This window comes from Drosophila gunungcola (genome assembly GCF_025200985.1).
Source record: "Drosophila gunungcola strain Sukarami chromosome 3L unlocalized genomic scaffold, Dgunungcola_SK_2 000005F, whole genome shotgun sequence".
Taxonomy (NCBI): Eukaryota; Metazoa; Arthropoda; class Insecta; order Diptera; family Drosophilidae; genus Drosophila; species Drosophila gunungcola.
In genome coordinates, this window is record NW_026453180.1 from 1,551,369 (window position 1) to 1,577,103 (window position 25,735).

The following is a 25,735-nucleotide window of genomic DNA, read 5'->3' on the forward strand; positions in this document are numbered from 1 at the left end:
TTTTAAGAAATATGCTTTAAACGCATTACTTCTTTAAAAATATACCAAAAACATATTTATGGTATATTTCTAAATCCACAGCCATGGTCATACTGCTAGCCAAACGTAAACAAATTTGTATTTATTTGCATCAATTTCTGAAATTGTAATATAATTATAAACTAAAAACATGAGTGATGCGGAAGCAAAAAAAGGTGAGGAAACGCCCAAGGTTTTCTTTAAAAAATCCGGTCGCAAAAACCTAAGACAACGCAAGAATTCAGATGATGAAGAGCAGGAGGAGCAGTAAGCCTTTACAAATTAAATGTGTTTAACAAATTTAAGCAACAATTTCCATATAGACTTACCCTGGATGAGATCAAGGAACGCCAGCGCCTGAGACAGCGACCCAATGGCGTCAGCTTAGTGGGTCTAGCACTGGGCAAAAAGGTGGCCCCCGAGGAGGAGCTGGCCATCAAGGATCCCTTTAATGTGAAGACCGGAGGTCTGGTTAATATGCAGCAGTTGAAATCGGGGAAGATGAAGGAGGCTGACGACGCCTACGACGTGGGCATTGGCACCCAGTTCTCGGCGGAGACGAACAAGCGGGATGAGGACGAGGAAATGATGAAGTACATCGAGCAGGAGCTGCAGAAGCGCAAGGGAGGCGGCACAGAAGCCACCGCGGAGGACGATGGCGATGTGAACAAATACCTGACGCCCGAGGATGCCGCCCTGTACGCCCTGCCAGACCATCTGAGGCAATCGTCCTCGCACAGATCCGAGGAGATGTTGTCAAACCAAATGCTGAATGGCATTCCAGAAGTAGATCTCGGCATTGTGGCGAAGATCCGGAACATAGAGGCCACCGAAGATGCCAAGCAGAAGCTGCTGCAGGATGCCAAGAACAAGAAGGACGGTCCCTCACAGTTTGTGCCCACCAATATGGCGGTGAACTTTATGCAGCACAATCGATGTAGGTTTATAAACCAGTACATACATTTATAGATTCAATAACGTTTATTTCCAGTCAACATCGAGGACAACAGCGATCAAAAAAGACGCAAGCGGGAGGAGAGGGAGGGCAACAAGTCCGCCCAACATCAAACGAATCCCAATGGAGTCAAACGAGCCACAGATGACTACCATTACGACAAATTTAGGAAGCAATTTCGCAGATATTAAGAGTGCCAGTAATAAAAAAGTAACATTTTTCAATATAATCCCTTTTATTTTGTAATTCATTTAATATCCGTTTAGTGGGCCATTTCTGTAAAATACAAGAAGAATGATAATTAGTCTCTATAACACAACGTAATCAGAATAGTTTAAGGTTTAAGATCAGTGGGAGACAAAATTAATTTCAAAGCAACGCATGACTGAAGCTCAATGAGATTCCTACTCAATAAATCATCAGATTAAATAGCAATATTATTTTATTATGAATTTATACACACCTTGTTAGAATTTAAACTAGAATCCAGATACGTCTTGGAGTTACTAAAATAAATAACATAAGTCTGGATTAGTTTCCAACTTTTAATGACAGCTCAGTTTTTAAAAATTTAATTATCAGTAAAGGATTTAAGTTGATATCATAGCAACGCATGACTGAAGCTCAAGGAGATTCCTACCAAAAATATCATCAGAGTAAGCTTATTTTTAAATTGCGGATTAGTAAAATGTATACACACCTTGTAAGCAATAGCCCAAGATCCAGATAAGTTGTTGGAACACCTGAAATAAACCATTTTGATCAATTAAAAACTTAAAAAATGCGATATATTTATCAAAATAAATTATTGTCAGTAAGAGATTAAAATTGATATCAAAGCAACGAATGACTGAAGCTCAATGAGATTCCTACTCGAAATATCATCAGTTTCGTAGATTTACTTTATTTGTATAAATTAAAATTATAATTACCTATTTTATTGGAAATCAAACTTCATTATATTTCAAGATTGGCTGCAAGAAAGGAGAATAATGTTAGCAAAAGGTTTGACAATTACGAGTGATAAAACTCACCTTTAAAAATTTTAGAGTCTGAAGAGTCTTACCTAAAAGAAAAAGCAACTGAAAGAGATGTCAAAGCCCACCCAAAATGGAAAACCCACACTTAGTTTTTGAGTGGTTTTATTATACCCAGACAACTTTGAAACGTTCATCCTCGCTCTACCGTGTCAGCTTAGCAATATTTTGTTAATAGAAAAGACTCTACATATAACATGTAGAACGCGATGCCCATTCCACACGTTACCGCAGATTGTTGAACCGTTTATATGATGCCGATCTTGTTGGCAATGTCCAGGGCATCGTAGTCGCGCGCCAGGCGCACATAGGCCTTCTTCTGGCCATCGGGGCGGATGAGCACGTTCACCTTGGCCACCTTGATGTCGTAGAGCTTGCGCACTGCGGCACGCACGTGGTTCTTGTTGGCGCGCAGGTGTGTGAGGAAGACCAGGGTGTTGTTGTCCTCGATCTTCTTCATGGCCGCCTCGGTGGTGAGCGGGTACTTGATGATGTTGTAGGCATCCATGCGGCTCCTGGTGGGCACCGATTTCCTGGGGTACTTGGGGCTCCTGGGCAGCTTCAGGGTGGTGGGCCGACGGAAATGCACATTGGTGCGCACCTTGCGGGCACGAGTGCCGAAGGCTCCCTTCACGATCTGTTTGGAGTAGGAATGTAAAAGGTCAATTGTGGTTATCTATGTGTGGTCACGATTTGCTTACCTTCTTCTGGGTCTTCTTGGCGTTAGCCAGAGCCACAGCCTTGGCCTTGGCGGTTCCCTTGGCGGGCTTGGTGCCTGGCTTCACAGCCTTCTTGGCCTTGGCAGCCGCACGAGCCTTGGCTGAGAGCTTGGCCAGCACGGACTGGGGCTTCTTGCCGGCGAGGATCTTCTTCTTGGCATCCTTGCCCTTGGCCTTGGTGGCCACCGTCTTCTTCACGGCCGCGGGCTTCTTGGCAGCAGCTCCAGCGGTCGCTGGCTTCTTGGCAGCAGCGGCGGCGGGCTTCTTGGCCGCCGGAGCAGCAGCCTTCTTGGGAGCAGCGGCCGCTGGCTTGGCGGCAGCCGGAGCAGCCTCCTTCTTGCCGGCAGCAGGAGCCGCAGCAGCCTTCTTCTGCTCTGGCTTCTTGTCGCCAGGCTTGGCTGTAAACAGAGAGGAGCACCACCAAAACCAAATTAGTAAACATGTTCCAGAACACGAAGTAAGGTTAGACCTGAACGATCAGCAAGGCAACAATTGAACTAACTCCGATAACATCACTTTGACTTTAAATATAACACTCTTCTAGTTAAATTTACCCTTTCAAACACACGCTCAAGAACAATCCTACAGACACCACACCGCACGTGGCCGAATCTATACGACTAACTGTTTAAACACATTTCTGCTTTAAAATCGCTTTATTGCGCACTTTTTTGATTTCCCGCTTGTGGCCCTTGCTTTCGGCTTGCTTTTGCTGATCAGTTCACGCATTTTACGCTTATTTTTATATTAAAAATCCTTACCGGATTTCTCGGTTGGCTTTTTGGGTGGCATTTCTACGAGAAAAAGAAATGAAAAGGAAAACTGAGGGGCAGTTGTCAAAAAGCGGAAGCCCGATTTGACAGGAGCGTGGCCAGATCGTTGAAATTTCGCTGCTAACAGAACGCTTTTGGTGCGCTTAACAGCACTCTTCATTAACTTAACAGTGTTGAGTGGGTAGTTATCTTGACATTGTGTGCGCGCAACACAGCTGAAAAAAATGTATGGCAGCTCTTTTGGCAATTTTTAAAAATACGTTATTTTTTTAAAAAGTGAATTTAGAAAAGCTTAAATCAGGTCATTGATATTGTACAGAGTCATTTAGCACATTTAAATAATTGTTATTTTTTCAATCGCAATATGAAGTCGAGTAAAAGTACTGGGCTATATTTAATAACTTTTAACTTAACTTTTATTCAAACAATTTTATTAGATACTGTATTATTTGTTGCTAAAATCAAATGTTTATGAAATTGTATGTATTTGTAAACCTTAATATAAACGTAATTGAAATATGTTTTTTTTACTTGAGTTAAGTAAGTAACGCCTTGTGTTTACCTTAAATTATAAAATAACTTATGAAATTATAAAATTTCCGGGCTAGCAAGCACAACCATTTTTTTTAGGCGAAAAGCGACTGCTAAAAAAGCTACGTAAATCTGTAATTTATCTGTTTTAATACGAACGTTATTTATAAAAATCGACAAAAACGCTTACCAAATGTTTGCGATTTAACTGATGCCTGAGTCGCTTGTTCCTTTGGTTTATTGTTAACTGATTTAATTTCCAGCTTTACAGCTTCTTCAAAAGCTAGACCAGCAATCCGTTGAAAGAATTCCGTGACCTTGAAACCAGAACGCGCTGAGACGGACCAGTATTCGGCTTGAAGTTCAGCTGCTACCACTCCCGCCACTCGCTCAATGCGTACAAACTCCTCCTTCGTCTGATTATTAAATTCATTATTTTAATTCTTCGTTAACCAAATAAATTTACCAAGAGATCTGCTTTTGTGCCCACTAAAAAGATCAGAGGTTTTTGACTGGTATTGTAGTTAAGTGCGCTGTGGAGCCACTTTTTCGCTGACTCCAGGGTGTCACGCTTCGACATGTCATAGGTTACCACTATCACTTAAATTTAAAGGAAAAATAGAAACAAATATTATATCAAAAAGGCTTGTACAAAATCTTTAATTCTATAGATTTAATTTCATATACTTAATAGCTTTTAATTTAATGTCATCTTTACCAAATATTAAAATGCTTTTAATTTAATTTCATATTTACCACTTGCATTGCGATAATAAGCTCCAGCTATACATTTAAACCGCTCTTGACCAGCTGTGTCCCACCTAAAAATGTAATATATTCATAATAAAATTGATTACATATCCTAATGAAATAAACCCACATTTCTAGACTATAGTTGTGACCCAGAATGCTAAAGTTTTCCAACTCAAAGTCCACGCCAATGGTGGCTTTGTAGTTCGACTGAAACTTGTCGTAGCAAAACCTGCAAAAATATAGGATAAGTTAATTAAATTTAATAAAATCGTTTATGATGTACCCACCGATTGACGATGGCTGTCTTGCCCACGGCACAATCGCCCACAAATATGACCTTGCTGGGACGAAACTTGGGCTTACGTGGCGACTCCAGGTGATAGCGCACCTGGGGGGCAAAGTCCCGTTCGCGACTCAGAGGAGTTTGGGCGGGACTGTAGGCGGGGGGCAGGTGCCGCAAGTGGGTGCGAGGATCGTGCATGACCACCGTGGGCGGAGTGGGCAACAGCAGGTTCTGCCGCAGTAGATGAGGCATGGCGAACGTCGATATATCAACTAAACGAGCACTAAAAACTGGGAAAGTCAGCCACGTCGTCGTAATCGCCTTTGCCTTTCCCTTTGCGCCGCAAACCACAAACTTTGTCGGCGTCGTCGGTGGCTTGAACTTGGTGGCTATCATATGCTCAAGGTGCTGGGAGCTACCTTATTGTATACCCCTTTTGTCGTGTTTTGCATTGTAAATGCAGGTATTGATAAGACCCGCTTGGGTGTGAGTTAGTTCCGATAGGAAAAGGCCTCAAGGTGTCAGTTAAGTTGAGCTTTAATGTTGGCTGGCATTGCGGCTATATCAAGTAAGCAGTTGTGGCTAGAAGAGCAGTAAAAATCAACATATATATATATATATATATATACTAAAATCTCTTTTTCTGCTAAAAAGTATTGGAGAGTAAGGTAACAACTCGTAATATTTAGGTCTCACAACACAACGAAGTTTCACAAGGATAGTTTAGGTTGTATTTGTTAGTTTTAAATTGAATCCTACTATTCAGTTTTAAGAAAATGTGATTTCTATTTAAAACATAACAGACTTTCTCAATTTGTATTTTAAAAAATCAAATGTTTCTTTGATCTTTAAATTAAATTCACAAAAAACTTTAGTTGTGTGAGTCAAATTTAAGCACCTTGATACTTTTCTTACTCGTAAAGGCTTAAATTATTTATGTCCCTCTACACTCACCAGTAAATTCTTCCATTTAATTGTTTCAAATATTTATTTTGAATATTCATAAAAACGTATTCTTCATCATTTCCATTTACCTGTTATACTGATTAACTTATTCTCAAGCTCTTGTTTGTTTCTTGCCTCCGGGATAGCCAAAGTATCCAACGCTTTTCACCTGCTTGCGAAGATCTGGTTGCATGGACAGCGCCTTGAAGATGGCTCTTTTTAGCTGCTTGTACTGGAAGTGCGGGGGGAAGGGCATGTCCTCAAAGGACAGCATCAACAGATTGCCAGCCTCATTTCCCACGGCCAGCGAACGACCGCAGTGGGTGAACCTACAACACGAATCCTTACTAGCAAATGTTATATAAAGATGACTTAAAAGGATCTCTCACTTAAAGGTGGTGTAGAAAATATCAGCATCGATTATGGTGGAGGACACCGGTTTCATGGTGCTGTTACGCAGATCCCAGATGTCCACAGTACTGCGGCTGAGCGAAACCAGGATTGTGGAGTGTGTGCGGCTCCAGCGGGCGCAGTGCACCGGAGAAAGGTGGTGCTGGAGAGTGACTATGGGCAGCAGGATTCCTGCCAACCAAATTCGAATGCACCTGTTAAAAATGTGGAGAGTGATATAAGTAACTAATGATAGTGTGATTGATAGTGTGATTGAACAAATCCTTAAAGTTCATTATAGAAGGACTTTCAAAGATAACACATATTCGTCAATTTTTATAATATAACTCCTATTTTCTGGTAAAAATCTTTTTAACTGAATGGTAATCCTCACCAGTCACTCCCGCAGGTGAGGTACATTCTGGGAGACCACGGCGAGAACTCCATGCAGGCGGCTGGGCCATCGTGCACTTGTCTCAGCTCCAGATGCTGCAGTGGGTAGTTCGTTGAGCACTTGTAGAGTGTTCCCTCGTCGGTCAGCACATAGTATATGTCCGCCTGCACAGGATCGAGAACAATCTCCAGACATTGCGGGTGCCTGTTGGCCAAAAGTGAGGCCGCAGGTGGCTGTCGCTCGATGGGAATTCCCTCCAGCTCGCCCTCCGCCCTTTGTAAACGCTGCTGCTCGAATCCCAGCAAATTGGGACTATTTATAAGCCTATACTTAGTCACAGCTCCCGCCTGCGAAGTGGCCAAAAAGGGTGTGATGTGGGCGTTCCTGGATCCAACATCGCCCTCAAAATAGATCCATTTGATGGCGGTGACTGGCTCAAAATGGGGCGAAGATGAACGCTGAGATATGGCCAGTGGTGGCAGATCCTGGCCAGAAATATCCCGCACTTCAACGCCTCCATTATGAAGTCCAATGGCTAACAGTTGAGGTTGTGTGGGTGAAAACTCCACGGTGACCACGGCCACTTGGTAGTCGTAACGTCTTTCGGGGTTCACTGGGTTCTTAATGTTCCACACGTAAACCCACCCGGATTTTGGCAGCTTGCCCACCTTGCCATGGCTATAGACACCATAGGCCACCGCCATTATGTCACCATTACTGGGACAAAAACTCACGTCGCTCACTGCCTGATGAACCTTGGCATTCGATAAAGGCGGACTCAGTTTCCACAGCAGTCCCAATCGGTACTTGAACTTCACATCCTCGGCCAATGGATCCGGTAATGCCATATTCCTATAGCGTCGCTGTTGTGGCTCGAACACATTGCTGGCCAGGATGCGCATGGTCAACATGAGTGCAAGGCGAAAACCTGGAAGGCCATTAATGGCCACAAACTGATCCACTCCGCCTACGTGATAGGTTGTTATCTCCATCTTTTTCTCACCCTGAACCTGAACACTCGTGGTGGACTTTTCCAGGTCAGTGTAGGTGTCGTACATCTCGAAATTGGACACGTAGGAACCCATCTGGGCAGTGGTCAGCCGTTCGGTGTTCACCAGTCTTGATTTCATCAGCGCCGTCATGGTTTGAGTGTCCGCATCCACGGTTCTGCGGGTTTTGTCAATTCCCGAGAGGAGTTCCTCGTACTTCCTGTTATCCTCCATCACCTGACGACCCTCCTCCGTGTCCGCCAAGGCGGTCATGCTGCGTCTCTCGAACAAAACCACAATGGGCGTCTTACGGAGGAGAACCTTGATAAAGGGCGTGGCCGGAGGACGAGCGGAGGCGGCGGAACGGGCGGTTGGAGCCTGCTCCTTCAAGTAATCGGGTTCCTCTAAGGTGGGTGACATCGGTTTGTCCAGCTGCAGCTTGTAGAGATTGATCTAAAAATAGGAAGGCGATAAATGGGAGTGGGTTTAAATCTACACTCACAAAACTTATTACTTGATTTAGGTTACTTAATTATACTCAAAATCATACCTTTATGGTTAATAGTTTTAGTTTTTTTTTAAGGAAATTCAAAACGGTTAATAATGGAAATAATTTTTGAATAAAATGCCGTTTATCTATACCTTGAATTGAAATAAAAATGTTTTTATTATGTAACCTATTGTTTAAATTAAAAATTTTAAAACCCTTTTTTTATCACTCTTTTTAATTAATATTTAAAAATATTATACCTAAGATTTTTATATTTCCGACATTTCGTTTATACATAGTATAAATGTTAAACATTTTCATTACATTTATACATAGACTTAGGTCGTTTTTAGGTTCAAAATATAAAGTAGTCTCATTGCTTATTCCCATTTTGGGTAATAATTCTTAAAGTTAGGCATATTGCAAAAACTCACCCCCAAAGCAATGTCATCTAGAGAAGCCCTCATCACACACTTTGTTCGATACTCCGGCGTACGTAGCTTCTGCAACTGTTGCTGCTCCGTTTCAGGAGCCTTCATCAGCGGATGATCCTTGATCATCTTACTGAGCTGCTCGAAATCCGCAGTGCGGTAATCCTTTCTCAAAGGTCGCGACATTTTTCTTAAATAAAAAGCAAATAAAAAATAGCGCGTGCCGAAGTTTCCTCAACTTGTTTATTGCGGGCATTGCAAACATGGCAACACAATAGTATATGGGTGCTATAACTACCACGAGCCAGTTGCATTGGCGGGTGCTTCAAGTTACAACATGGAATTCCATTAACAGTCTTACACACGACTGCTCTCTTTGCATCCATAAATATTTATAACACATATTTTAAATCATGCATAGCTAGAAGGAGGAAATGCAAAGGCAGAGTGATTGTGTTCGGTTTGCTCTAGTTGGGAAATACATTTAAGAAAGCAGAGTTACAAAATTAATTGGATAAACGATCGTAGGTCATTTCTAAGTCTGAAAGATCTAATAAGTAGAGTATTTAGAGCCTTTTCTATGCAATTCATTGTGAATTCCAACTTTAAGTGGAAAGTTTCAACAAAAAAAGAAAACAAATCATCGACAGTTGGTGCTGTGACCTGTCACAAGAAAAACTCCCGAACCGGAGAAAAGAAAAACCAGCTGCAACAATAACAAGCAACTACAAAGTACAATCTACAAACTATCAACAAATGAAATTCGTATTCCAATTAGACGCGTACCAAAAGCAATTTGCCGGTGCGATGGCGGCAATAGAAGAATAGGAGAGTAAAGGGTCTTTAATTCCGCCACATAGCCCGACAATGGCCGAAAGATGAGCTGGAGAGGAGGTAGCACTTAACCATATGTGCGATTGCTAGTGGTAAGCCATATAGTGCAGAGAAATAAAATTAGTTCACTTTGGAAAATAATATTTAAAGATTAATTTTTATTTACCAACTTTGCCCATATAAAAATCCAACTTTAGATTAACTAAGAAAAAAAAATAACCCTAAATATCTAAAAAAAAACAATTAAATAAAGAACAAAATTAAATCAAAAACTTTTTTAAATGTCCTTATTAAGAAAACTCTGTATATTTTATTTTAAAAATTAATATTAAGTTTATAGTTAAGTGCCAATCCAGATAAAAATATATATACAACTACTACTACTAGTTTTATATATTAGTTCCAATTCATTAGCTTAAAAGTTAAGTTGTTGTTCGATCCTCTCGCATGACATTTTTTTGCAAAGCCATTTTTTAAAATTGAATGCATACAATAAAAAAACAATGAAATTAGTTGAGGTCAAATATTATTAATATTTTACTAAAAAAGATAAAATGAAATTGAGCTTATAGATTGTATTGTTTTCTGTGCAGATAGAGTAGAAGTCGAAAAGAAGTTGTTTATGTTAATTTGGCTTTATGCTTCGCTACGCTGATTCGCTTAATGAACAGGCAGCAAAAGAGGAAGAGGAGATGGAAAACGAAGGAATAAGGCCCAAAGTGAGGAGATAGCCAAGTGCAATATGTCAAATGGAGGGGCAACCGGGCAAATGATGGCCAAGAAGAACGAGCTAAGGCAGCTTGAGCCGCAGCAGGAACCGTCAACGCATCAAAGCGTTAAGCAATAAATGTGCAGGCAATGAAAAATAGCTAAAACTTACAAAAAAAATACATATTCAAGAAAGGCTAAAGACAATAGACGGCTGTCTTGCAGGTTGCGTGCATTATGAACTCTGCACGAGCCAACGATCACTAGTCATTGTTATTGCTGCTGGTTAGTTAATGTTGCTGTTGTTGTAATTGTTGTTGCTGTTACACTTTTTGGAGCAGTCACAAAAACAACAACAACTACAGTCCGTGAAATTCACTGAACCGCCACCAACGCAACGCCAGCTGCGACGTCGACGTCGGCAGCAACTTCGCAGTCCACACTGAATTAACCTGTCCAAAATCAAATATTAAAATCAACTCACAAAACAAGTGTAAGCTTTAGGCAAATAAATTAATTTTACACAGCTTTAAGTATTCCTTACTAAATAATTGAAACAAAGGTTAGATGTACCCTACAAATTTAAAACTTATAAAAAGGAAAAACATTAAAAAGGTGCCAAAAAATAATTAAATCAATTCAAAAGACAAGTGTCCTGAGTCTGACAAAAAATTTAAAATCAAAGAACTCGAGAAAACTTTAAAAAATATTTAAAGTATATATTAGATTTAACCATAGATATTTAAAACTTATAAAGACGACATACATTAAAAAGGTGCCAAAAAAATATTCAAATCAATTCAAAAAAACAATGTTAGCCAAACACATTTATTTTAAACAGCTTTTAGCACCTTCTTAAAATAAAATAATTGAATCAAAAGTTATCTTTTATCACAGATATTTAAAACGAACTAAAACGACCCACATCGAAAGTTTTTTTCCAGTAAAGTATTGTCATTAATTACAGTCAATTTGGATATTTGGATTTAAAAAAACCAGATCACCTAAAAAAAACTTTGCACTGCATAAAGATAATGTATATAAGCTCCATTTTGTAACATTAATTTTATTCCCTTGTCACCATGTAAACAAGTTAAGTTACGATGTTTACCAAGTGATTGTGAAATAATTAATAGTTTGCTGCCACATAAATTCTAGGCGGTTATGACAGGTTTAACACCCTGTCAAAAACCGACTCAAACTCAAGCCGGTAAACTAAAACGTTCGTTTTTTACGAACATCTAATTGTGTCCACACCCTGAAAACGCATAAAACTTGGCTCTCCATCCACTAGATTATCTCGATCTTGCATATGCTTTTTCATAAGCGTATACGTATATGTCGCTCGTTCGTATCGGTTTTTACACCTGCTTTATGTCCCCACTGGCCCCAATGTGCGCTGGGCAACGCCGACATCGCCGTCGACTGAGCCGCCGACTGCGACGCCCCTGTGTTTTGGTGTAACATATTTTCTTTTTCATTTTTATTTACGGAGCGTGGAAGAAGCGACGGCGGCAGCGGCGAAGCAACGCTTAAGCCGAGCTTGGAGATTTTTTTCGTAACAGAAAAAAAGCGACTTTTTATTCGTTAATTAACCGTCGAGCGGGCCAGAAGTCCGAGTTCGTGCGCTCGAGGAAGGGGTGTGAAAAGCGCTTAACGGAAGTGCAGAAAACCGGGTAGCTAATTGAGCACACCTCTCCGTTGACACCTGACACTCCAGCTGGGCACCCAGTACGCCGTACCCATTTACCTGTTATAGTGACAAAAACAAATCGAAATCGCTCCATATACATAACTTTCTTCAGAAGCCGGGTGTTAATGTCTCAATTTGTCGCCACAACTTGAACAACTGCAGTTGCCTTTCGACCGCGTTACCTTCACCATCGTTTGAATTTGTGACGCGTGTGCTAGAAACTGGGGAACTTACTCAGTTCCTCAGTGAGTGATTCGAAATTTATGCAAATCAGTGGCGAAAATAATTAATGCTTTGGGTGTCAAACGTTAACAGCATTTCGCAATAGAAGACCCACACCCGCATAGACTCAAACGTGCTCTCACAACGAAACCAATAAGCAGACAGATCTTATCAGCTTCTCAAGAAAAAAAATGTTGTTTTGGAAGCGTCTTCAGCGATCGAGCAGCTCCTCAAGCAGTAAGTCCAAGTGTTCACAAAGCCACGCCTCCTACGCCTCCATATAATAGGATTGGGCAAGAAGAAATATGATTTCGCCGGGCAGGTGAATTTCGTTTTCAAACCAAACTTGAATATTTCGACTGGCCTCACACTAAGTTTCGTCTCATCTGCATAATTTGCATTTAAAAAAATTATTTCTGATTCCGTTTCGGTCTGGTTGTGGCCACCATCGACTGGTTTTATTGATTTTATTTTGGTGATTCCGATTCCGATTCCGATTCCCTTGCCCAAGATCGCAAGTGTCCCCGTCTCATAAATAACCGCAGCTGGGTTTTATCACCCACAAAAGACTTGGACAAATACAAATGAGAGCGCGAGCTCTGCGGGACATGAATAATAGCTCATATCGCATTATCAAAATTCTCACCGAGGTGTTCTCTTTGTGAATGATGCTTGCGAAAAAGATTTATGAATGAATTTAATGTGTTTAGCATAATTATGCAGATCACCGTATCGCAGATAATATCTCACAAAGGTTGGGATACTAGCTTAAAGAATAAACCCTTGTGTTGGAGGAAAGAAGATTTTGGAGATTCAAGATTAGTTTGATCAAGATTTTTGGGCTTTCAAGGGCTTTTGTTGAATTTAAGGTTTTCGCTTTGTATATATGTTTTTTTTATAACTATGATAATATTTCGTTGAATTATTTTTTTTTTTTCTGTGATCATATTTCCTTACATTATTTAGCTTATATCGTTATAAAAAAAATAAATAATAACGCCAATATATTAATTTTATATTATTATTTAAGGTAAAATTATTTTAAGCGTATTTCAAGATATATAGTTTTCAGCTTACGTATTATTATTTTATCCCTGTAATAATGTATTTTGTTAAAAAATTTATTCATTACTGATTAAAATTGTTAGTTCATTTTATTTTGTTTTTGAATTTTTAAAGATATATAAGTTTAGATTTAAGAATTTGTATTTTTTATTTTCGGGCTTTTTGTATTTCAAAGCCCTTACATATACTCCCTGCTTTATCCACCCCCTTTTAAAAACCTTAAGTCAGGTGTCATAACAGATTTGTCTTAATGGTCAACAAGCTGTAACCGATAGCCAGCATCTCCATCAAAATCCAAGGAATTCTTTACCCTTTTTCCCCACATTTTTGTGGTTGCGCCAGCGAATCTCTTGTTGTGGTTCTCCCATTTCAATTCTGCTCCATAACTTTCCAACTAAGTGCCGCCGACTATCTGTCTGAGCTGAGCTGAACTGAGTTGAGTTGAGTTGAGGGAAGAAGGGGCCTGCGATCTTAGTTCTGGCGTTTTATTTTAAAGAACATGACTTTGACTTGTGGTAATTTGATGTTAATGACAATCATCAGCAGCGACACAAACACAAACAATAAAAACAGAGACATGACATCCACACCACAACAGCCATAAGCCATATAAAAGTGGCAGTAGTGGGGGTGCCCATCTCCAGAACCTTGGAGCACGCTTAACACGATTCCGGGGAGATCTCCGCCAGAGACATTTTTATGTGCGTTCCGTTCCCAAAAGTCGTGGCCCATAATCGGCTTACCCACACAGCTCGACTCTTCCCCTTTCTGCAGTTGACACTTTTGGCTATTTCGTCCATTTAGGCATTCGTGTTATTAGTTCGTGTCTAGGGTCTTCTGTTTTTTGTCCGTTCCCTTTGAAACTCCCCATCAAGTTGCCTGTTTTATGGTTTTCTGTGGCCCAGTGCCATATCAAAAAATGAGTTCAACGTTTTGTTGTGACACTTTAATGGCCCAGGCCAGGCCCCATTCTCCATCGAGATGGTTATCAATATTACAAAATAGTTTTCGGTCAGCTTGGTTAAAGCGTGCTCGATGGGATTGGAATGGTAAACAGGCTAGAGATTCTGAAACTTAAGATTAAAAGCAAGGTGGAATAATTTAAATTACCATAAAGTGTGGTTTCCGATTTTTTGTAGAGTTAGCAAAGCGTTTGTTCTCTTCCTTTAATTTTTCCTCTATTCAAATAATCATCTTTAGGGACTCAAACCCTATTCCCTTTCAATTGGATATTAAAAAGTTTGTGATTAAAAAATTCTATTTTATGCTTCTAAATCAAATAGGATCTATTTTAGAGCTAACATTTTTCTCGCTAATACTTATATTTTAACATAATAATTTTTAATTTACATTGTGGTATACAATTTTGAATTCAATAGTCAGATATTTTTTTACTACTTGATTTTTTGATCAGTGAAGGGTTACAAGATTGTTTGATTATTGAGGCACAAGTCACAGAGCATAAATATTTTATGTTTTCTTAATTAAATAAAACAAAGACACTTTACTTTGTAAAAAATTTAAATTTTGTATAAGTTTCACCAGATATTCTTAGGAACACTTCAAAAGGTGCTTATAGAAATTTCTGTTAGTCTGGCTCTTCACTCTCTCTATATTTTTAGGACACTATATTTCATAAGTGGCTTAATTCCCATAAATTCCATTTGTAGATCTTTCACTTAAACGGTCTCCCCACTCTTTTCCCGTATCGCTCCCTTAGCCACAGATCTTTGGGTCAGTCCCCCCGCTCTTCACCCCTCACATTCCGTGAGCAGTGGAGCCTCGAAAATCGTCTGCAAATTGCTCATAAATTACATGAAAAACCGTCGCAATGCCAAAAGCTGCACCTACACCATCATTATCAGCTTGTAAATAAAAAGACTTTATCAATCGTTAAGCCGCGGGCGGAGTCTCTCGATCCGGAGTCCAGGATGGCGATTCATCCGTCGAGCTTCGATTTGGACCCCGAAAGCGAGTCTCTCACCTAATAACATAAAAGTTGTCAGAGGGAGGAGATGAGTCGAAGATGAAGATGGAGCGAGTGCAGGCGAATCGCAGTACGAGTCTGAATCCCAGGCCTTTTGCGGTCAAGTACAAATATTTTTATTTATGATTTTACAGATCAGCATATTGCTCAATAATTTCACCGCAACGGCAACAAAATAACTTTCAAATTACGCCTGCCGAGGGATCCTCATCCTCGCGCTTAAGTGCGCCAATTTTGAGATTATTATTGCCGGCTGCGTATGCAGATAATCGTGACCTGAACCTTAAGGATACCCATGACCATAACTCAACCAGTTCGATTTAAAAAAAAAACGAAACTATCAGCCAGGATTATCCCAGTAAACATGTCTAACAGTCTAACCTCTTATTTAATTACTCTATTTGGGTTTGTTTTCGACCCCGAAAGTAGTTTTTAGTAGTCTGTTAGGTAAGGATCTCCGCACTCGTGAGTATTTGGGGCAGCTTAATATTTTCCCATAAATTATTTGGGGCTAAGAGAAAATTACTTTAAAATTTATGGCCCCAGAAGAGGTCCAACCGACCCGGCATCTTACACGCTGATTTGGCCCTTTTATTTTCGGCTGGTTGGTTTCTTTTGCAATCGCGGTCTGGCTCTAAAAACAGGTATATACTATATATACTATAGTTCGTGGTGTGGTGCCCTCGACTGCAATGATATCCGCGTTTCGAGGGGGCGGGGCCCTCTGGAAAGTTCGCACGATTGATGATCGACTTCGACTTCGACTGGCTGGGAGTCGGATGGACGGATGGATGGATGGATGGATGGAGTTCCAGAATCCACAATCCAGATTCCCTGAGCTTCGATGACGCCGTCCTGTCACCGCACTGACATCGCCGTTTATGTAATTACCGCCAGCCATCCCGATCCGATCCGATCCGTTCCGTTCCGATCCTCATCCGATCCGATATGATCGCGATCGCACACACAGCTTTAGCTGCGGTTATGGCCCAGCTTGTAATTATTTTCTACTTAATCTTCATCACATGTGAAACATGTCGAAAAGTTAAGCGCTCGGCATGAGGCGTTGCCTCCACTCCTCACGCTAAACTCCCCACATCCAACTTCCCACTTTCAACTTCCCACAGGCCATTGTGAATTGTCCGGTCGGGTCGGGGATGCATTTCAACGGATTTCACTTGCACTCGTCGCGAGTGGTACTTCCATAGCCATTACCATTTCCAATTGCTAATGACTTTAGGAAATTGCCAGAACTGGGAATAACTATTTTGAGGAATTTATTAAACGAACTCATCCCAAATTTCACGCCTGCCAGCGGGGTTTGAGTAGATAGTGAAAATTTAGGAATGTAGAAATTGTGTTAGGAAAAGAGGTGCGGGTTCTAAGAAATGAAGGTGAATAGTAAAAGCTCAATATTATACAAAAATAAACTTATGTTGTGATTTCCTGCAATAGGATTATATGTTTCAGTACTTACATTTTGGTTTTGAGTTTGAGGCGATATATAAAATTAAGGGAAGTATAAATTATTTTAGGAAAATGTATGAAGCTAATTATACAAGTTCAAAAGTTCAACTTAAAGTTGTGATTTTCTACAAAAGAATGACTTTTTAAGTGTAAGTCTTTAATTTTTACAAACAGACCAATGAAGGTACAATATACAAACACAACAAAAATCCAAATAAGATCTTCAGGTACGGATAATATCTGTCTCGTGCTCATAAGCCCCCACAATAATTTATTCATATTTTATGGTATGACATTTCGGCTGCAAGTGCATAATAAGCGATTTTTTTATTTCTCTGTTGAATGACAAAAGTAAATCTTATAAACATTCATTGTGCCCCACAAAGTGTCCGAATGGCATGCATGAGCATATGAGCGTTCGAGAAATCACGTAATCGTCTGGCAGTCACATGGAACCGTCATATAGCCCCCCGATTCCCTCATGTGGAATTACGATACTATATAATCTGTTATCTTTTGCTGCCTCCCTGCTGGGCAAAGTGAAAATGAAATGGGCAGTGTGCGTGCAGCAGATCACGCCCCTTCATCTCTTTGCATCTGCAAGTGCTTTTACTATATGAACGATTGTACACTATATATCAGGTGGATTTCGAGGGTCTCAGGTCTCAGGTCTCAGTCTTACATGCAGATGAACAAGATGAAGCGGATGACTTTTTGGAGTGTGGAGGGTGGGTCAACCTCTGACCGAATTTCCAGCGATAATTATCGGCTGGCGTGCAAATATGCGGAAAGAATGCTCGCTGGGCATTCGCATTTTGTTCGGCGGTCGTGTTTTTGTATCTCTTGCGCTTTAAATGGAACTAATTAAATTCGGGCTCCGAAAGCGTTGAATTTCGTGTGTGTGAGCCCATAATTGGGGCTTGTAAAGCCGCCTCTGGGAACGCCCACAACAACGCACATGCTCAACCGACCGACAGACCGATTCCCTGGCCCTGGCACTGGCCCCTTTCCCCAATTTTAGCTCCCACTTTGCACTGATTTAGTGTCATATAAAGTTGTAAGTGAAGATTATGTTACCAGAATTAATTGCAGCCAAGGTGAAGGTAACCAGGATGGGTAGTGGAATCGGGGGCAGTCGAAGAAAGAGAGACTGCGTCCCCTTTTTTTTGCCACACCACACCACACCACACCAGACTCATTCTCCGTCTGTTTCTGGTTTGTCCCTCCGCCTGTCTTTCTGCTGACAGCACGTGCTGAAGTTGTTTCCCCCCATTCCACTTCCCTGAAATGGGTATCTTCCCACTCTGTCTGGGCCTGGGAGTTTTCTGTCAGTGTTGTCAAACAATAATGGCTAAAAAGAGCCCAGCGAAGGCCACTTTATTAGCTGGATGGCAATTTTTTATATTTGTTAATGTAGTTGATGTGGTACCCCAAGAAACTAAAACTTATTTAAAAAAAAATACCTATTTCTGAGGACTATTTAATTACCTTAAAGGACAGTTTCAAGTAATTTAGGTAGTTATTATCCTGATTACATTTTAAAAATGTAAACGTAGCTAAAAAAATCTTACAAAAAATACATTTTTCTTAAAGGACCATTTTATGTAATTTAATTTAAAAAATCAGAGATTAAGCTTAAGTTTTAGATATGTAAATGTAGTCAATCAAACTAATCTGATTCTTAGTTAACTAAAGCTTAAAAATAAAGTTAAACACATAAGAGTATAGAAGCCCTGTTTTTAATAAATTTAATTCTAATTTAAGAGCCATATCATATGATATTTTTTTCTTCTCAAAAATGTGTAAAGCAAAGTATCCACTTCCTCTGGTAATTTTTATAATTTAATTGACAAAATGATAGGTTTACTTGGAGTGGCTCGGGGAAGCCCTAAAAAAGTAGGCAATTGAAGCGCTATTGATTTTAGGTCCACACATGCGAGTATTCCTGGGGCACAACCATGATATAGACTTTCTGGCGCGTGTACTTCATTTAAGTGCCGTTTGGCACCAGGTCGGTTACTCAACCTCTGGGGATGGGCCGTAAATTGACTTCCAGCAGGAGTCGCAGCAGGATTCAAAGCCGAATGTTTCCTTTGGTGTGCAGGTGTGTGCGATACGGCTGAGATATAATGTCATTTTCAGGGGCTACCATACACACTCACCCTGCAAATTACAAACAAATTATGGAATTCCACAAATTGTGATTTGCATGAAAGAAAGCAGGAAGAGGAAGTCTTTTGCAGGAAGGCAGGAAGCCCTGCATTGTGCTTAAAGCTATACGATGGGCTCATTCGACCATGACTTATAATATAATAATATCCTTAACGTGGCCTTTTGTGGGAGCTGCTCAACAATTCAACTTCATTGGCCATGTGCTGCCGGCTCGATTTCCATGCTCCATTCTTTGGCTGCTTGGGATTCCGTTTGATGCACATTAGATAAATATTCCATATTTCAAAGCTGGCCAGCAAGGCAAACAGACTTTGGCTGTAAGGATTTACACTGAGAAAATCAAACTCTTGGTTGCAGGATCAAAGAAGGAAAGACCTGAAACTTAAAAATCCATTTTGTTGGAAAAATGCATTATTATGTACTAAAAACTTAAACGTATTCCGTCAAATACTTTCTCTAAAAAAACCCCAACAAATGGACTGATTTTTCTGATAAAGCCCTTTAAATGTCTCCTTAATATGATTTCAAACAATGTAATAATTTTAGGTAACAGCACTAAGAAATAATAAATTTGGCGGCAGATAAACTAATACCTCTTAATAATTGCTCTCCTATTTTTCCCGGTGCAAATATGAGTATCTGGGCATATACTGCATACTCATATGTATTTACCAACAGCAACTAAACCCAATCAAACAAATATTTGAGATCCGTTTCAGTGTGCAGCAATGGGCCAATGTCCTCTCTCTTTCCCCCCCTCGCCCAATCTCTTTCTATTCACTATTCGCCCGCCAAAGTTGATTTTATGAATATTTAACGGACTGCAGCAGCCGCAACAACAACAAAGCCAAAAAAAGTTAAACAAAAAGAACACGAGAATGCCGCGACTTCAATATGGAATTAAATGCAATTTTTTAACCCACTCTGAGTGGGTGGCTGGGAAAATTCTGCCATTTAATGGGTCGCTGAGTGGAAGAAAAAAAGTGAAAAATAAACGACGGGTTGCTTTCCTCTTGTTTTCTCACTTGCACTCACATTCGCATTTTGCTTTTTCCACCTAGGAGAAGTGAATTTAGTTTAAATGTAGCATAACTCATGGGGAGACCTTGACAAGGGTCCCCATACCCCACTCAAAAAACCACGCAGCATAATAATTATGTATGAACGCAATTACGAGGGGAGCACTTTAGTAGAGATTTTCCTTCCCCGGATTGGAGCTAAGGGCTGCAAAAACAATTACCATATGCCACATATATGCCGTGGGTGTCCCAATCCCCGATTTTACTGTCTGTAACCCCAGCTATGCAATCCTTTTCGTAGCCGTCAGCAAAGTTGTTGCACAAATTGTTTAGATTTTTCACAACATGCATTTCGCATACGCCTTTCCTGTCATTTCTTCTGCATTTCTCTGTTTCAATTTCCCAGCTTTCTCTTATTTTTTTATTTTTTACCCCTGTCTTGGTTCTATTTTTGATAATTCCGTTTTGTTGTCTTGCATTCCTGAGCAAAGCAGTAAAAGAGAGTGCTGGCGGTGGGGGAACACGCAAAGCGGATTCTGTGGAATATTTGATGGCAAGTAAATGTGTTTGGCACACTAGAAAAAAAAGAAAACGAAATATGGAAGATTGTCATATAAAAATGAACTTGAGGTGGTTACAAAACTTGAACTATAAATCGTAATTACCATAAGAAATATTTTAAAAAGTATGAAAAAAAAAATCATTTACCATTTAAAGCGCAGTGATTAAAATAATTATTAAATTTCTAATTAAAATGCAGCGATATTAAGAGTGATTCAGACTCACTTCAACTCCACTTTGACAGTGGGAGCGAAACGGTAAGTGTGAGGGATTCATTCAAGTGGCTGTTAATCGCCACTGTATCTAGACGAATCCTTTCCCTCCGCTTCATCCTCATATCTCCAAAAGTAACCTTAGCAATAAAAGCAGCAAATTGAAGGCCGTAGTATGACAGGGACTCAAAACAAAGGCATAGGCGGAACACAAAAAAAAGGGAACGAAACGCGTGCCTGACTGGGGATCTTCCTTTGCTACTTCGCCCAAGAATCTCAAAATCGGGGGTGGGATGAGTGCTGCAGGGGCGGAGGCGGGACAAGAGACTTAGTCATAACAGCAACAACACAACAGGAACAACAACGAGCTGGCAAGATGATGAGAAACTCGAGCGTCAAGCAGGCAGAAGCTTTAAGCCGCTAAATTGTATCGGATTACAGAAAATTCCGAGCCACGAAGCTGAAATTCCTTACCCACAGGCGGGCAATCCTCCCCAGCAGGCTGCCCCTCCTTTTGAGTCCTAAAACCAATATACCTAAACCTTCCAGGGTCGCAGCAAAAGGGGAAATACTTTTTTTATGTTTTGAAACATGTGATATGATCAAACTGTTATTTATAAAAAAATTAAAAATAAAACAATGACATTTTTTTCTTAATTTTGTAACCCCTTAAAATTACTATAATTTTGCTACATGCGCGATGTTCCATGCGTAAATAAACCCAAACATATTTTTAAATTTTGCATCCCCTTTTTAGCACACTTCCTTCTAGGCCCCTGTTTCCTCCGTTCGCAGTTGGTATTACCAAGTTGGTATGTTAATGAAGGTGCTTCAGTTAGCAGCGGGTTAAGGAACAGGGGCGGGGAGCAAAAGGGGTGCCGTGTTGTGGGTGTCGTCCTCGACAACTAAAAATGGCTGCAGGGCAAACTGCATAGAAACGGATCAGGGAAAAAAGAAAGAACGAACGCGAGGCAGGATGACACACAAGTGCAAACCCGCTGAACCCATGAACTCCAAGTATCGCGGGGAATCCCGTGATGAAGGAGATGAGCGGGGAGCTATTGGAATTATGAAAACCGGCACAACAAGCGAATCTTAACACAGTTTCCTCAACACGAACATTTAGGCAAAGGCAATCGATGGAAGATGGATGATCGGAAGGCAAGAAAACAAAAAGAAAACGCGAAATTGCAGACAATTTGCCTAATTCGCGGCGTTCAGAACCCTCCAGAACCTCTCGGAACCCGTTTGAACCCCCTAAACCCACCGAAATCATCTAAGAACAGGATGAGCCGCATTCCCTTTCCCGTTTTCAGGGGCAGCACACAAAAATTGCTGCGGTTTTTGGGCTTCAGCTTAGGTAACTGCAATTATTGTTTGCGGCTTTTCAATTGCCTCGCCCGATTCCCCCGTCATCCTGCCCCTTCGAAACCCTCGCCAAGCCCCTCCAAATTCTCCCCCCTTTCCCAAGAGTGGCACCTCAGTTCAATCCCAGTTTCGGTTCGCGTTTTGCAGCCTAGCAGTCAGTCATCATAAGGTGAGAATATAATAGCGCACTCGTGAGATGCGTGACTGCAATTGCCTCTACGCCCGAAACTGGCTAGGTACAGTAGTACAAATAGAATATTTTTTAATACAAAATTTCAGGGATGTTTAAAAAAAATGCAATAAACTAAGCATTTGGTTTTTTGAACATCAGAATAACTTAAAACCTAACGAGACTGCATCTTACTTTGGCCACAGCTGTTAAGTACTTGAGACAGACAGTTTTTGGTTACTAATTAATTTTTGAAAACTGATTTTTAGCTTAAAAACTTGGTGCTTTAGAAATATATTTTTATAATACTTGATTTAAGAAAACAAGAAATTTTATATTTTTGTGAAAGACTTTACATATTCTAAGGTTTCACTGTACCCGGCTGAGTGACTGGGGTTTTGTGATCTTGGTTTGGGCCCAGCTGATAAGCAGCCCAAACAAACAAACAATAATGCACGATTTTTGGGCCGCAGCGGAAATTTCGTTCGGATCTGCTCCGGCTTTAGCTTTTTTCTTGGTCTTTGATTGAGCAGCGCGCGCTCGTCTTTAACTAATTGAGCTTTATTGTGGGAGGCGGGACGGGGACTGGCTCTGGGATTCTCCGTCTCGTCGATTCTCCAGCTCTGAGAATCCCAGACCGCAGACTTTTTGAGTTGCTGGACCCCCGTCTTCCTGTTCTATAACATTGGAGTCGGTTGGCTCTGCCATTTAATTAAAAATGAAAAGTTCTTGTTAAGAAAAGGTTCCACCAAAGCATTTTGCGGAAAATTAAAAGTTTTTCCTTTTATTTTCGTTGGTTTTTGTTGTCCTGCGTGGGGAAAAAATCACATGTGAGCAGCAGATTTGAGTACTTTCGGCTTTTTAAGCCGTCTTTGAGGTTTTGTCAAGTTTGGGAATGCTCTTAACCTTCTTCATATGACAACATAGTTGAATTTTATTTGATAAGGGACTGTGATTTACAGATGCAGACAAAGTTTGATCATAAAATAAGTCCATAATGTTGAAACAACCATTAAACTCGTACTTGAATTAATTTTCATAATTTAAATAAAATGAATTCATTGCATCTATTAGCAGTAAGCCACAAATTATTTAGCCTTTATGACTTTGAAACTACGTATTATATCATTGCATTTTATATCACTCATTTTCCATCATAATATTCCCTCCACTGGGTTTTAAAAACTTCATAAAACTTTCCCCTTTTTTCGTTTTTGCCATGTCAACTTTGGCTTACAATCCTTAAAAATTGCACACAAAAAAGCGACGACATCAAAGTCATAAAATCAAAATAAAAACTTTTTGTTTCCGACGCAGCGAGAAAAGGGCAAAATCTGAAATATTAAAGTCGAGTCTATTAAACTTTTTTGCTTATTCCCTTCACATGAGCGAACTTTGGCCATGTATAAAACATATGATTTTTGCTTGATGGTCCCGCGGGCCAATTTATGTGTAGAACAAATGGCTGGTAAACAAAGCGGCCGGAAAGCGGGTGGAAAGTGGGGGCGATCCTGGTTTCCTGGAGGTGTCCTGGAGCTGGCAGGATGCGGCTGCTCCTTCTTCTGCTCTAATAAAATAAACCTAGAGCGAGCAACTTGCCTGCGGGCTGTAAATTTGAGCGCCTCGTGCAGACATAAATTGTGTGTTAAATACATTTTATGCGTTTGCCAAGGACCTGCGTTTCCTTCGTGGGCGGCGGAAAGTCAGTGAGCCTGCAAACGTAATCAAGGTCGGTGCCGTACAATGCCACCGCCCATTCTCCCACTCACCACCCACTGTTGACGTTACTCCGGGCAACCTTATGATGTATGGCCAGAGTCAGTGCCAGGGTTTGCCTTTACTGCGTACAACGTGTCGTATGCGTATTATTAACGCACGTAAGTCGCTTGGCATCCTTTTGCCTTCTGGAAATACTCCAGCTCCCCAACCCCATTGGCTGTAATCCTTTGGCTGCTCCTTTTGTTGTTGCCTAGGCACCAGCTGAGCATACACATGTTTGTGTCACATTGGACTACGCTTTCTTGGCAAAATTCCCCCTTTTGCCCCGGCTTTCCCAGCTTTCTCCTGTTTGTCTGCTCGTTTTGGACCATCAGCTTGGCATTTCCTTTGTATATTATAAAGAAATTTGTTCTGAATTGTTGTTGCTGCTACTTCTTTTGCTGTTGTTGTTGTTGCCAGCAGCCGTTTTGTTCGCCGGGCTTACACAGGAAGTTCTACACAACATACTTACCAATTTTATTCGATTAAAAATATAGTTTCATACGGCAGTTCATAAAGACTTTTGCTAAAAGTATAAAACTATAATTAAATCCTATTATCAAGATATTAGTGTTGATTGATTAATATACAATTTAGATTAATGTGATTATAAATGATATTGAAACAAGCAAGCTCATATAAAAGAATTTAAAACCAAAGTACGAAGATATAAGATAATCTTTTAATGTCTTTAAATTTTTGTGCTTGCAAAAGTCATAGTTAAAATGAGAAAAATGAAAACTGAAACCGGAAATTATCAGTTAATCTTATTTATAAATCAAAAACTTCTAACAGTGTGATGGGCGTGGCATTATTTGGTAGCTCCACGGCGGTAGTACTTCCTTAGCATACTTTCGGGGCATTCCTTGAGTTTTTCTTGGCCTGGCCGAACCGGAAATGCTTTTAGTCACTCCTTGGGTTTAAACTTGTTTGCATTTGTCCCGGTTTTCTGGTCCTGTTTTTGGTCCTGAATGACTGCTCCCAACTGCTTCTACGCCTCGTCCTTTTAGTGCTGCTTAAATTCCATTTTAATTTGTTGTGTTTCGTTTTATTTCTCATGTTTTCCTCATTCGTTTTTACTTTTAAACATTTTTTCACTGGTGAACCGCTGAAGAGCGCTTAATTACCAGCATTTCTATGGATGCTGGCAGGGCGAATTTCTGGATTCCTTGGATTCCTGGCAAGGGGAATCCCCCTTCGAGTGGGCCAGGAACTGTTGAAATGATTTTCGTTAATTTCGTCAGAAGCAACGGCTACAGTTGCCTGATTTTATTTCACTTTACTCCATTTGATTTCGTTTCATTTAATTTCAGGAGGAAATGGAAACCGATTGCGGAGCTGTGGGCTGCTGGCTCTGTTTTGTGGCCAGCTTTTTAATTTATAAACTGTCGATTTTCTTTTTTCTTTAGACAAGCCTTTTTTATGGTGCCCAGAAAATGTTCTTTAATGGCTGGCATGACGCTTTAATAGCGGCGGTTGATCGTAATTTGGCAGTCATTAAATGTGTCATTAAATAAAATACTTTCCCATTCATCTTTACCAATTTATAAAATGAGGTATGTGTACGATGTATACAAGACATCTTTAACTAAAGTAAGTAAATTTATGACTTAAATTGCCTGCTAGATATTCAATTTGTTAATTAATTTCTAGCATTTAACAGTTAAACATTTAATAATAATGTATTAAATGTTTTGCATAAAATTAAGTCTAGTTAATGAGCTGAAGTATTTATTGATACTCTGCCTTAAATCTATAAATAGTTGATTATGTATTTGTTTTTGTTATTGTA

The 25,735-nt window shown here is 40.1% G+C and overlaps 6 protein-coding genes and 3 non-coding genes across 11 annotated transcripts in view; 3 read left to right on the forward strand and 6 right to left on the reverse strand.

Annotated features, from left to right (window-relative positions):
* The first annotated feature begins 82 nt into the window (after positions 1–82).
* LOC128259257 (splicing factor C9orf78 homolog) lies at positions 83–1,667 on the forward strand. 2 transcript variants are annotated; one of them, XM_052991543.1, is made up of 3 exons: positions 83–194; positions 342–955; positions 1,010–1,667. In XM_052991543.1, exons 2-3 carry the CDS (start codon positions 496–498, stop codon positions 1,162–1,164), a joined length of 615 nt encoding a protein of 204 aa, XP_052847503.1. In that variant the 5' UTR covers positions 83–194; positions 342–495; the 3' UTR covers positions 1,165–1,667. The 2 variants fall into 2 exon arrangements, with proteins under 2 accessions (XP_052847503.1, XP_052847502.1); XM_052991542.1 differs by having other exon boundaries at positions 93–285.
* On the reverse strand, positions 1,311–1,408 carry LOC128259613 (small nucleolar RNA Me28S-Am2634). Its single transcript, XR_008268065.1, has one exon. It is a non-coding gene; the product is annotated as a small nucleolar RNA Me28S-Am2634 (small nucleolar RNA).
* LOC128259615 (small nucleolar RNA Me28S-Am2634) lies at positions 1,539–1,639 on the reverse strand. The gene has a single exon (XR_008268067.1). It is a non-coding gene; the product is annotated as a small nucleolar RNA Me28S-Am2634 (small nucleolar RNA).
* A 107-nt stretch (positions 1,668–1,774) lies between the features above and the next one.
* Positions 1,775–1,874, reverse strand: LOC128259614 (small nucleolar RNA Me28S-Am2634). The gene has a single exon (XR_008268066.1). It is a non-coding gene; the product is annotated as a small nucleolar RNA Me28S-Am2634 (small nucleolar RNA).
* A 224-nt stretch (positions 1,875–2,098) lies between these two features.
* Positions 2,099–3,638, reverse strand: LOC128259258 (60S ribosomal protein L23a). Its single transcript, XM_052991544.1, has 3 exons — positions 3,491–3,638; positions 2,712–3,127; positions 2,099–2,647 (listed from the first exon to the last, which is right to left on the reverse strand). Exons 1-3 carry the CDS (start codon positions 3,519–3,521, stop codon positions 2,258–2,260), a joined length of 837 nt encoding a protein of 278 aa, XP_052847504.1. The 5' UTR covers positions 3,522–3,638; the 3' UTR covers positions 2,099–2,257.
* A 325-nt stretch (positions 3,639–3,963) lies between these two features.
* LOC128259207 (ras-related protein Rab-34) lies at positions 3,964–5,543 on the reverse strand. The gene is made up of 6 exons (XM_052991454.1): positions 5,074–5,543; positions 4,914–5,015; positions 4,790–4,854; positions 4,500–4,633; positions 4,224–4,449; positions 3,964–4,165 (listed from the first exon to the last, which is right to left on the reverse strand). Exons 1-6 carry the CDS (start codon positions 5,463–5,465, stop codon positions 4,107–4,109), a joined length of 978 nt encoding a protein of 325 aa, XP_052847414.1. The 5' UTR covers positions 5,466–5,543; the 3' UTR covers positions 3,964–4,106.
* A 71-nt stretch (positions 5,544–5,614) lies between these two features.
* The window catches only part of LOC128259510 (dynein axonemal intermediate chain 4), a 41,960-nt gene continuing 21,839 nt past the window's right edge, over positions 5,615–25,735 (reverse strand). The window contains exons 1-5 of one of the 2 annotated variants that reach the window (XM_052991908.1): positions 8,712–9,025; positions 6,799–8,240; positions 6,404–6,619; positions 6,104–6,343; positions 5,615–5,651 (exon numbers count right to left, since the gene is read on the reverse strand). In XM_052991908.1, coding sequence (XP_052847868.1) covers positions 6,127–6,343; positions 6,404–6,619; positions 6,799–8,240; positions 8,712–8,894 — 2,058 coding nt within the window. In that variant the 5' untranslated portion in view covers positions 8,895–9,025 and the 3' untranslated portion in view covers positions 5,615–5,651; positions 6,104–6,126. Of the gene's footprint in view, positions 5,652–6,103; positions 6,344–6,403; positions 6,620–6,798; positions 8,241–8,711; positions 9,026–25,735 lie in introns of those variants that run through there. The other variant, XM_052991909.1, reaches the window with a different exon arrangement.
* The window catches only part of LOC128259507 (uncharacterized), a 50,150-nt gene continuing 36,153 nt past the window's right edge, over positions 11,739–25,735 (forward strand). Inside the window, exon 1 of the mRNA XM_052991906.1 lies at positions 11,739–12,402. Within this exon, the coding sequence (XP_052847866.1) occupies positions 12,357–12,402 (46 nt within the window). The 5' untranslated portion in view covers positions 11,739–12,356. The remainder of the gene's footprint in view (positions 12,403–25,735) is intronic.
* The window catches only part of LOC128259566 (uncharacterized), a 35,155-nt gene continuing 22,169 nt past the window's right edge, over positions 12,750–25,735 (forward strand). Inside the window, exon 1 of the mRNA XM_052992049.1 lies at positions 12,750–12,815. Within this exon, the coding sequence (XP_052848009.1) occupies positions 12,750–12,815 (66 nt within the window). The remainder of the gene's footprint in view (positions 12,816–25,735) is intronic.